The sequence below is a fragment of the Hakea prostrata genome, chromosome 6 (genome assembly GCF_041222555.1).
Source record: "Hakea prostrata isolate BN-2017 chromosome 6, UWA_Hpros_2, whole genome shotgun sequence".
Classification (NCBI taxonomy): Eukaryota; Viridiplantae; Streptophyta; class Magnoliopsida; order Proteales; family Proteaceae; genus Hakea; species Hakea prostrata.
The window spans coordinates 4,663,198-4,675,670 of record NC_142605.1 but is presented as its reverse complement, the minus strand read 5'-3'; the positions used below and the strand labels follow the sequence as shown (position 1 = coordinate 4,675,670).

The window sequence follows — 12,473 nt, the reverse complement described above, 5'->3', positions numbered from 1 at the left end:
CCCGCTTCTCAGTGGAGAGGTCAACGGTCAACTCTTGCCGGCGGCATATGTAATATCCCTATCCCCATATATAAAAAAGCGCCTTTGTACCAAAAAAAAAAATGTTGGACAAATTTTCAAAATGCGGTCGACGACGTCACCCAATTTATACCCTCTCCGGCTCTCCCTACGAAAAGACGTGCTCTGCTCTAACTCTCTTATTAGTTATTACAATATTGCGGTTTTCACGGCACCTTCAGCGCTGGTTTGTTGGTTACCTGGCATGGCAAGGGTTAGAGTTCGATTTGATATTCGAAAAAAATCAAAATCGTTGAATTGGTGTTTTCTTGGTCCAAAGAGGAATTCAGAAGCCGATCGCCTGCTTCGATGGAGCAGGAATCCACATTATTAAAACAAAATTTATTTCCACGAGCTATTCGTCTTCTAAAGTTGAGAGATCGAAGTCGTCGTCTTCTGTTTCTTCGCGCGTAGCAATCATTTCTCTTCTTTGATTTCATTGTTCATCGCTTGGAATATAGAAGGTTCTGCTTAATCGAAGGTCAGGTCTTGATCTCTGAAGCAGAACGACAAGAAGAAGATCAGATCTGGTCTAATTTACGGAAAACGAAGACGAATTGGATGATCGGTTGGGTAAATTGCTCATCTACTTGAAAAGGTTGGAATGGATCGTATCTGAATCTTCGAATTTCGAGAAAGGGAAGAGACTCATCGAAGTGATCAGGAGAGAAGGATCGGTTAATTGTTGATATGAGCGGAGAAGAACCGACGAAGCTCGATGATGAGCAGATTGCAGAGTTACGAGAGATATTCCGCTCCTTTGATCGGAACAACGATGGTAGCTTAACACAGTTAGAACTTGAATCGCTCTTGAGATCACTTGGTCTCAAACCAAGTCCAGAACAACTCGAAGCTTTGATACAGAAAGCCGATAAGAACAGCAATGGCCTTGTGGAATTCTCCGAATTTGTATCTCTAGTAGCGCCGGATCTCCTTCCGGCGAAGTCACCCTATAACGAAGAACAGCTTCGTCAGCTATTCCGAATGTTCGATCGTGACGGTAACGGATACATCACAGCAGCAGAATTGGCTCACTCCATGGCTAAACTTGGGCATGCTTTGACTGCAAAGGAATTGACCGGGATGATCAATGAGGCAGATATAGATGGTGATGGTCGGATCAGTTTTGAGGAGTTCTCTCAAGCTATCACCTCAGCTGCCTTTGACAATTCATGGGCTTGATCAAAGAACGAATTGATAAATGAATGATCTTGGATTTGTCTGGTCACACTGGTGTGTTTTCTCATCTGTAGCTCCTGTTTTTTATCTTTTGCAGACGAGAATTTTTTTCCCTTGCTCACTCTCTATATCGGTTCATTTTAGGTTAAAAATCTCGTGGGTTTTCTTTCATTTTTCCTGAAATCGGCCGAGGGTTTGTTTTTTTGTTGAGAAGGGATGAAAAAGGGTTTAACGGATGTACTCCCTGACGGATTGTTGTTTAGAACTTGCGTTTGCCATTTTCTTGACTTATGTTGTACATATGCAGAGGAGGTTGTCGGTGTAGCTGTGAATCGTTCAACTTTTTCAAATCCAAATTGAATTGTTGCTCTTACAATTGTTTTCCTCCTCGGCAGATCATTAGAAAATTTTAATTAGGCCCAAAGGGCAATTATGGAATTGCTTCAATTAGATGACTACAAAAGATGACGATATATTTCGCTGTCCCACTCTCTCATAAGTGAGGTATATGATTTGTTAGAAATACACTCTCTCTTTCCAATTTGGGACTCCTCTTTTTTTTATCTTGCTTGATCTCATACTTTTGACCATTCATACAAAGTATTTGGGTTGTGAATTTATCCTCTTTCCACAAGATTGAGGATTTGACGGTGACAGATTGTGTGGAAGAATGACTACGTAGATCCTTTCTTTTCTTCTGCTGCATTTTTTTTATTTTGAGATTTGCACATCTATGTAAGATTCTATCATCTACTTTTGTAGAATAATAAATCTGAAATATCATGGTATCTCTCTTGTTAGATAAATAACCTACATTAGCATCAGAGCTAGGTTCCCACTTTTTTTTTTCATTCAGAAACTTGGATGGTTGATACATTTTCCTTCTAAATATGATTGTCGATATCTTGGATTGGATCCACGTGGGAGGATCTAGAGTTTTATTGGAACCCTAAATGAAAACTAGATAATTTGATTTTAAATGATTCAAGTGGGAGTACCCTATGTGATTTTTTTTTATCCAAGTGGGACCATCGTCATAGAAGGATTGTCTAATTTGCATGAAGTTGTTAATCCATTATTAAAAAAAAATTCCTTGGATTTGTCATGCATTTTTTGAAATATGGAATGATAAGATCCAAGAATCCAGTCCTGTGTGGGCGTTTGGGTTGTGTTTTTGAGGGACGAAACTTTTTTCTTTGGATGGCGTCTCGTACGAGACGGACTTCCGTCTAGTCACAAAGCACCAGACAGAATTTTTGTCTGATGAGACAAAGTCTGTTTGGGCAGACAACAATCTGTTTGGCAGACGAAGATCCATCTGATTCCAAACGGCGATCCGTCTGACTGCCAAAATGTCATTTGACTTTCTAGACACTTGTAGCTTGACGCTTTGAGTGATGTTTGGACATTAAAAGTCTAATGGGGCTAAGTAGGAGTTATTGGAGTAGAAGTATTCTGTGTGAACCACCTTATAGCATGAGCATGACTTTGTGATTTACTTTTGGAAGTAGTAAAACAATATTAATGTGGGTAATTTAATTATTGAATCATGCTTCTAGCACAAAATGAAAACTTGTATATAAATTCTATGAAAATTTGCATGAGGATTTGATAAGATGTTTGTAAGCATTTCTTTTGGTTCAAATGCTTATCCCGTAGGTTGACCATGCTAGTATGAATTTGCTGATGTTTGTGCTTTATGCTAGAAATTTTGAATTCATCCTTGCATGCATTATCTCTAATTGATATGGCTGCAACTAAGAGAATTGTGGCTAACCTCACCTTGAAGAGCAAGACATGCTAGAAACCATAAGCCAGACCATAATCCCACTTGAAGAACCCACTACGCAACATCGCAAGGACCTTGAGACCTACAATGCATGGAAGGGGAATTATAAGCCAATTGTAATGGGGAGAATTTATGACAACTTGTTGTTCTGATGTATACAAATGATGTTACATATAAAATAACATATTCTCATGTAGACACATGGAATTTTGTTCTCATAAACAATTGTTTAACTATTAATTATAAACATTTAATAAATAATTTTACCAAATTATTTTAGGTATAACATGAGCAATAGACTATTCAACTGTGATTGTAGTTGCTATTCATGAATCATAAAGCCTGTGACGTAAATTCACCAGCATTATCAAGACAGATTGTTTTTTTATCTTATAATCTGACAATTGTGCTCTTAATCTAATTATTTGATTAAACAATCTCGTAAATACCAAATTGCGACTTCATAATAATATACATGTGACCATTGTATTTACTAAATTCATATATTATTTGAATGGTCTACATGATAGGTGAATGGACTCATATGTTTCACCCTATACATTCAAAAGATACAGGAGATTCAATTCCAATTTTAGCCAATGATGGTCTAGTAATAGATTTTCCTTGAGAACAAATAACACAAGAAAATTCATTGAATTGAAGAATCTTCTAGTTCTTTAATGGATATTCATTGAATTTTCAATCATTTTTTGCATAATATTTGATCGAGATGGTCCAACCGGTCATGCCAAATAATAAAACTATTGGAATTAATATTCTTAATTTTGAGTTACCAAAGCATGTGTTTCAACCATGCGAATATCGTGTAGTACAAAATGGGAGAAAAGATCTAACACTTTTGTAGTAATGTGTAGATAGTCACTTTTACCATCATTTGTAGTCTCAATATGATAACTATTTTAAAAATATTTTTGAAATTTAATAAGTTTCTTTGAAACTTAATATAAAATAATGTATTATTTATAGCTTTTGGTCTCCTAGATAATAATAAATTAGCACTTCTGGAGCTTTCAATCGAATTTAGCCTTGGCTGTCTATTATGTTAACCATGTGCTCCTAGCTACAAAGGCGTGATCGATATTCACAGATTGAGAAAACAGGCTTTGGCTTTGATGATTATGGCTAGAAAACTTCGACCATATTTCCAAGCACACTCGATTGAGGTATTAACAAATTTTCCTTTGAAAAAATCTTCATAAACCCGATTTGTCGGGAAGAATGGTGGCATGGTCAATCGAGCTTGGTGAATTCCAAGTGAATTTCAAATCTTGCACAGCAATCAAGGCTCAGGCGTTCCATCTGCGAAAGCAAGGGTGGGGGGGTTGAACCCCTCTATCCATCTGAGTACGAGACTAGTTCGGTATGTAACAACTGATCAGTCACCTTTAGCAAGTGATATGATCATGTTTGCCAAATATCGGATGAATCCCAGTTCCCCACCGTGCCGGGTTTGGTTGGTTGCCCGAAGGGCTATCTAATCCGATCAACTGCGTAAGCCGTAGCGCGCTAGCGCGCGTACTCTTCCTCTATGAGCGAGAAGATTTTTTCGTGGAAACCACGACTCCAATAGAAGAAGAAATCAAACCGAGTATTCCAACCATGTGGGAGGTATACGTTGACGGTTCAAGCAATAAGCATGGAGCCGGAGCAGGTATTCTACTTAAGAGTCCAACAGGTTTTATCATTCGGTATGCATTGAGATTCGCATTTGAAGCTAGCAACAATGATGCCGAATATGAAGCCTTGATACCCAGACTACGTTTGGCGAAAGCTTTGGCGATAGCATATGTCACTATATATAGTGATTCAAAGCTGATAGTTAATCAGGTGCAAGGAGAGTATGGCGTGAAAGAGCCCCGATTACAAAAGTATCAAGAAATTTTGTGGGCATATTACAAAAAGAATTCAAAGATCTGAAGGTGTGTCAGATTTCGAGGAAGGAGAGTATGATGGTGGACGAACTCTCAAGATTGGCTAACGCCAAGGAAAAGACACTCGATCCTTCGGTTTACATAGAAGAGTTGGTCGTCCTGAGCAATCAAGAAAAAGAAATATCCTATATCAGATTGAGCGCTGCTGGATGGACTTGATTGTAGAGTACCTTCAGGATGACAAGCTACCAGAGGATGTGAAGGAGGCCCGAAAGATTCGAGTACGAGCATCAAGATTTACTTTTTTAAATGGAAGATTGTACTGAAGATCTTATGTCGGTCCACTCTGAGGTGCTTAGGTCCCGAAGGGTCATAAACCGCTTTGGCCGAAGTTCACGAAGGAATTTGTGGGGTGCATATGGGTGGCCGTGCCCTAGCTCACAAAATCCTAAGGCTCGGGCTGTATTGGCCAAAGCTCCAAGAAGCTGCAATGAAGTACGTTCATGCCTGCAACAATTGCCAAATTCATGCAACGGTATCAAAAAGACCGGCTGAAACTCTAACATCAATTCTTGATCCTATCCCGTTTGCAATGTGGGGAATTGATATTATGGGAAAATTCACCAAGGCATCGGCGGACGGGAATATCTTATTGTGGCGATTGACTATTTTACCAAGTGGGTAGAAGCAAGCGCTTTGGGTTGTGGCGATTGACTATTTTACCAAGTGGGTAGAAGCAAGCGCTTTGGCAACTATCACTGAGAAAAAGGTAGAGAAGTTCGTCTTGGAGTCTATAATCTATAGATTCAGGACACCAAAGATCATTGTTACCGATCACGGAACACAATTTGACAATCCCCAGTTCGAGCAATTCTGCAACACTTATCAGATCAATCACCGAATGTCATCAGTGGCATACCCACAGAGCAACGGTCAGGTGGAAGTCACGAACCGAAATTTGTTAGACGAAATAAAGAAAAGACTTGAGTCAGACAAAGCTCTGTGGGTTGAAGATCTGCAAACTATTCTTTGGGCATACTGAACCACGGTTTGAACTCCAACCGGAGAAACTCCATTCAAACTGGCTTACGGATCTGAAGCATTAGCACTCCTATAGGTAATGGCCGGGACACTACGAGAAAGAGAGTTCGAGGAAAAAGCGAATGAACAAGGTTTACTAGACAGTCTCGACTTGCTGGATGAAGTTCGCACAAAAGCAGTTGCCCGAACTCAGCAATACCAGTGAAGGATTGCATCTCACTATAACTCTTGAGTTCGACGTCACCAATACAGATTGGGAGATTTGGTTCTGAACTAGACCGATCGTGGAATGCAAGGCACTTGAAGAAGTACTATCTTTAAAGATTTACGATTTTCCTTTATGATGTAGTATTTCCCTCATTCAATACAATTTCAAGTTTCAAACAACAAATCTTTTGATTGGGGGCTACTATATATCAGTTCTTAAATGAGGAATCAAAAGGCATCAGTTTAAAACCCGAGTGGGACCTTCTACAAGGCATCGGTTTAAAACCCAAGTGGGACCTTCTACAAGGCATCGGTTTAAAACCCGAGTGGGACTTCTACGAGGCATCGGTTTAAAACCCGAGTGGGACCTTCTACGAGGCATCGGTTTAAAACCTGAGTGGGAGCTTCTACAAGGCATCGATTTAAAACCCAAGTGGGACCTTCTACAAGGCATCGATTTAAAACCCGAGTGGGACCTTCTACGACGCATCGGTTTAAAACCCGAGTGGGAGCTCCAAAAGCTTAGTAGAATTTTTAGGATTCTCAAAGCAAAGGCTTTGGTTCCGTCCGACTAAGACCTTCCAAGGCAAAGGCTTCGGTTCCGACCGACTAAGACCTTCCAAGGCTAAGGCTTCGGTTTCGACCGACTAAGACCTTCCAAAGCAAAGGCTTTGGTTCCGACCGACTAAGACCTTCCAAAGCAAAGGCTTCGGTTCCAACCGACTAAGACCTTCAAAAGCAAAGGCCTCATTTCCAATAAATTCTAAGGAATTACTTAGAAGAAGAATTTGGTGAAAAACCCGAATATCTTCGGCGATTGACAAAGTTTAAAGATAAAGTTAATTCTTTATTTCTTTTAACGACTAGAAGGGGCCAACCTTTACAACATCAAAGAGTTCTCAGAAATACATATGAGACAACAAGTGTTGAAGGTTAAATCTTCATTCGGTCGAAATACAATGAATTCTAAGTATCATCATCGGTGATTGCGAAGAGTTCCGTAAGCTTCCATTTTTCGAAGGAGAGTCGGGAAGAAAAACCAAAGCAGCTTTCTTGAAGCAACACAGAGTCAAGAAGAAAAAGTTGAAGAAGCCCTCATGTGCCGAAACAGAGTCAGGAAGACATACCCAGGCAAGACCCGTCACCCTCGGCCATTGCGAAGAGTTTCATAAGTTCCCACCTACAAAAGCTTGAGGAAAACTCCGCAATTCCATACTTTTTGTCTAGCTTTTCCAGGATCCTGTTGCGAAGAATTCCTTAAGCTTCACCCGGCAAAGACAAGTAGAAAGAAGAACAGGAGGAATGCCAAGCTCTAGGCTTCACCCTCTTTTCCCTTTTCGACCAATACCGAAGCTTGATCTACAGCCTTGTTGACGTTTGGGGCGGCTTCTCCGTAGATCAAGTCCCTGAAAGGGGGCAAAGGAGGAGAATCTTTAAGATATAGTAATATATCCGGATCCTCAGTCGGCATATCTTCCAAGTCTTCGGTCCAGTCGGGAGGGAGAAGTCCCAATTCTCCAAATACTTCAAGGTGGCAGTGTTGCTGGTAAGGAGCCATATCAAAGCATGGATCTCTCTTTAAGATCGATTTCCAGACATCATTGTGCGCATCCTGGTAAGCTTGTAGATGAAAAATATCCAACAGTTCATAAAAAGGCTTACTGTGCAAGTATTTGAAGATGCAAGCCTTCCGGACCTTAATAGGAATATGTTCGGGTAAAGAATGAACTGCCTGCCTTTGGGTTTCGGTGGGTCTTGCATCAGATTCTTTCAATGCTCCAGAGAGCCTTTCAACTTCACGTTCTAACTTGCGATTGCTCTCGTTAGCAACGTCCAGTGAAGAAGAAAGCTGCAAGATCTCCATGTTCTTCACTCGGGCTACTTCCCAGAGCTCGTTCTGAAGGCATTGGATCTCAGCATCTTTGGCTTTGACTTCCTCACGAAGCTTAAAAAGACTGGACTACAATCGCCCGATCCGGAAAGTTGACTCCACCTGTTTGTGGAAGTTATCAGCAGTACTCCTGCAGAATTATCAGAGTTATTTAGAGAATGAAGATACTCCAAGAGGAAGGCAGAGGAAGAAATAATACTTACATTACTAATGAGTTCACAAAGGCCTAGTCGGGAACGACATTGAAGGCTCTGCTCTCGGCGGGCATCTGGGTGAAGGTGCACCATTCCAACGCCTTGTCAAAGTTGCCCATCACCATGTCAAACCTCTTCAATGACTGGCAGGGCCTATAAATTTCATCATCGGAACGAGGACCTTTTTTCTTAGAAGCAACATCCTCGATTTCCTAAAAAATGACATGATCCTCCACCATTGGGATAGCAACCTCCATGACCAAGGGAGCCTTGGAGGAAGATGCCAACGAGGCAACAACTGTGATATCCGGGATCGGTACGCCAGGAAGAGGAGCCTTGGAGGAAGATGCCAACGAGGCAACAGCCGTGAGATCTGGGATTGGAACACCAGGAGGAGTCACTATTTCCTCCTCAGGCCAACTTGCCATTTTCTTTGAGGGTGATGCTAACAGGATCTTTCTCTCCTGAGGGAGTCTTCTTAGCAGCCCTTGCTCAAACAACACTCAGGCCGAACTTTGGAGGCACTGCGAAGAATAAAAAGAACACTTATCCAATGTGATCAAGAAAGAAATCTAGACCAAAGTATGTGGTCTTCTCCTTAAGACGATCAGAAATGCATTTTGACGTCCAAAAACGAAGCTTCTAATGCCAAAAAGCTGGCAGTGAAGTAAAAATCAAAAGTTTGTAACTTCGGAGTTCATCAGGGAGGACTATTCATCGAGGAGAGAAGAATAGAAAGAAAGAAAAGAACGAGCAAAGGAAGAACTTACTCGTTCAGAGCCTGGCTACAAATCTTCAAACTATGAACCTTTAGACGGAAAGAGCGAGGGTTATGAGAGTTAGAAGGTTTTTTGCAGAGTTCTGTTGTTGTAACGTTCGTAAGGTGTCAAGGCACATTGAAGGGGTTTAAATAGCCCATTGAGGTGATACGAAGGGACATCACTCCAGCAAATCAAAGGCCCAAGAAAGAGCGATGGTTCGAGTACCAATCGCAAGATCCCAGATCAACGGCTACAAGCTAATGACTTTCAAAATTCGAAATAAATGAAGTCGAGTTGCTGCAAGCTTCCACATGGCGAGATAACATCAGTTACGAAGGAGTGCAGCTTGAGAAACGAACCATCACCCTTTTGCAATAAATGTGATGGAACAGAAAAATTTTCTTGCGAAGGAAAACCTAGAAATAATTACGAGAAAAAACGTTTGATTTTCTCCAGAAGGATCGTGCCGAACGCAGCATTCACAAGTGAAAAAAGACGGAGCTGATCGTGAGAGTAAGGAAACTAAAGTTTCTCGAAGCAAGGCATCGGGAAACCGAATGAATCCACGAATGAAGCATCGGTTCTAAACCGAATAAGACTTCTGAAGGGTGGAGCATCAGTTCTACACCGAAAAAAACTCCCGAATGATGTGGCCAAGGCTTATCCCTAACGTGGCAAATCCAAAAGTTAAACTAAGCTCCCGAGGGAGACACAAGTTAGACCCGGAGGAGTCAGGTTGATATTATCCAGATATTCCCGAAAGGGAAATCTCACAAGTCAATTATAATAGTAAGTACGAAATTCTTACGACGAGTAATTATGGTCATTCTTGTGCAGGTTGATGAACTGGAGTGGTTGGAGGATCTGTTGTTGAGGCTTGTCCCCGAGAGTCCTGGTTTTCGCCAACTCCCTCATTTTCGGGAAGGGGCGGAGAGTCCTTGAGGTAGGAATCAAGATCAGGATCGGATGGATAGGGATCATCATCTTCTTGGGCCCACTGCGGAAGAGACATCTTCAGCTTATCAAAAACTTCAGAATGACAGACTTTCTTGAAAGGAGAAGTGTCAAATGAAGGATCAACTTTTAGAATGGCCTCCCACATGTCATTTTGTCCCTCCCGATAGGCCTGAGTGTTGAAGGGAATCATCAATTTGCTGAAGGGAACACTGTTCAAGTATTTCCGAACGCAAGCTTTCTCGAGATCATGAGAGAGATGTTCGGTCTTGGAGGGGATGATCATCGACTCAAGATCTTCTTTCTCCTTGGTCACCTACTCCTCATAATATTGAAGTCGGGTGAAGGTGCAGCCCAATCAGTTTAAAGCCTCTATTTGTTGATAGAAATTCTCCACAGTAGTCCTAGTAAGAGGAAGAATTGTCAAAAACTCTGAAAGATACAATAATCATAAAAATGACAACCCAGAAAAGGAAATTACCTGGTAGAAGTACGAATGAGTGCATCATCCTCAAGGGCTTCAAAGCCCGACGGTCGGGCTGGCATCAGGCAATGTGAGTGGATCCGCAGCTTTCTCAGGGTCAATCGTAACCCGATCGGATGCGCCCAAGGTCCATTGGGGAATAAAGACCTTCGATTCCTGGGTCTTCTTTTTCTTCTTCGGGACAGTTGCGTCGACCGGGTCATGCCTCCTCTTGGTTCGGACAAGAGGAGGGATGACCTCATCCTCCTCGGTAGGCTTCTTCCCTTTCCCCGAACTTTCACCGTGGGTTTTTGTATTCTTAGGCTCTGGGCAGGCAGCTTAGGGGTAGGGGAGGCAGTTTTCTCAACGGTAGCCCTATGGGCCTCTATAACTACTCGAGGGGATCTTCTCTCAGCATCCTCGATCCCCTTGATGGCACTAGCCCGAATGGCTTCAGTATTGACCCTTGGAGGCACTGCAGGAGAGATAGAATTAGAAACCTTAAAAGGAATTATATAATGATCGGGAAGAACATGAAGATCAGGAAGCTCACACTTGGCCAGCCCCTAGTACTGAAGGATGGCGGTGTATTCCATCTCTAAACCGTGGATCTCGTGAAACTACAAGATTGACTTGATCTTTTTGGCAGCCGCTTGTTCGGCGTCGTTCAAAGGAAGAACGCGGTTAGCATCGGCATAGGAATCAACTCGATTCCAACCGATAGGGAAATTCAAATCTTTCTGGGGCGCTCAGCAGAAAAACTACCATTCGCGCCACTTTTTATGATTGGAAGGAAAGGTACCTCTAGCTAGGATGCTGCCTGACCATCCAAGCTCGATCTTGTTACGCTTGGACACAAAAACCCAACCTGTAGGGTTGGATTGAGACAAAGCATAGAAGTGTACAAAAAGTGCAAGAGAAGGTTCGATGCTAAGTTCGAAGCATAAACCAATGAAGCTGACAATGTGATGCCAGCTATTGGGGAGAAGCATTCCGGGACAAATCTCCCAGTGAGATTCAAAACGACAAAAAAAATAAAGGATTGAAGAAAGGAAATCGGACTCCACTCTCTAGGGTGTCCAGATACAATGAGAATTCGCCAGAAAGGTTTGAGTCGGCCCTCTCAACAGAATTGGGAAGTCGAAGAAAGTAATCAGAAGGAAACTCATAGTGCTGGATTGCCGAAGTCAATTCAACATCGGTGTATTTGGAAACATAAAAGCCAGGGTTTTCTTCAGATCTTTTGGATTGCCGAGGGGCCTTGGCAGGAGCTTTCGTGGGTTTAGAGGGTTTGGAATAGAGAGGAAGGGTTGGTACTTCAATCTCCTTTCTTTGGCTCACCTCATCCAACTCACGCCAAGCCTCGGTTAGTCTTTGTTCCTCATTGTACGAATGTTCAGCGGCAGCAGAGACAGTAGTCTCTCCACCAGAACTACCCTGATCGGCATAACGTTTAGGGGAGTCCTCGTCATAAGTTCTACCACTTCCCATCACAGAGAGTCTGGTGGTGACTTTTAAATAAAAAAATAAACAAATGTGAAGGTGAAAGGAGTAGTTAAAGCAAGAAAAGAGGGCAAGAAAGTACTAAAAGTTACTTGTTTGCTGGAGTAAACAGCTTGTAAGCAGAAAGACAGCTAGGGCACAGAGAAGACGACGAGGAGTTTTTGAGTTGCAGGTAAAAGTGAAATTTGAAAAAGCAACAGGTGGTTTTTAAATAGGCCAGTCTAGGGACACGTGTATGATCAAGATCGTTCAGTCTGGCGATCGCGGTCGAGCGACAGTCTGAAAAGGCAAAATGAATCGAATCGAAGCTGACGTTTTGAGGAACCGTCGTTCTGAATTAAAAGCAATGATGTTTTAGGCTGTGACGAACACGTGGCGACTCTCGCGTGAAAGATGAAGGAGTTTGCGTATCTCGAGGAGAGTGTGTGATATCTTACGTGATTAAATGCGACTTGACATTTATGAAGGCAAGCGATTGTTCAGATTCCTTGTTCGGTTACCACCCTCGGTTCAAATCATACCAAGCCCTTGGTGTTCCCGAA

At 42.0% G+C, this 12,473-nt stretch overlaps 1 protein-coding gene across 1 annotated transcript; it reads left to right on the top strand.

Annotated features, from left to right (window-relative positions):
• Positions 1 to 190: 190 nt before the first annotated feature.
• Positions 191 to 3,860, top strand: LOC149012142 (putative calcium-binding protein CML18). The gene has a single exon (XM_089160051.1). It carries the CDS (start codon positions 748 to 750, stop codon positions 1,237 to 1,239), a length of 492 nt encoding a protein of 163 aa, XP_089016177.1. The 5' UTR covers positions 191 to 747; the 3' UTR covers positions 1,240 to 3,860.
• The last annotated feature ends 8,613 nt before the right edge of the window (positions 3,861 to 12,473 follow it).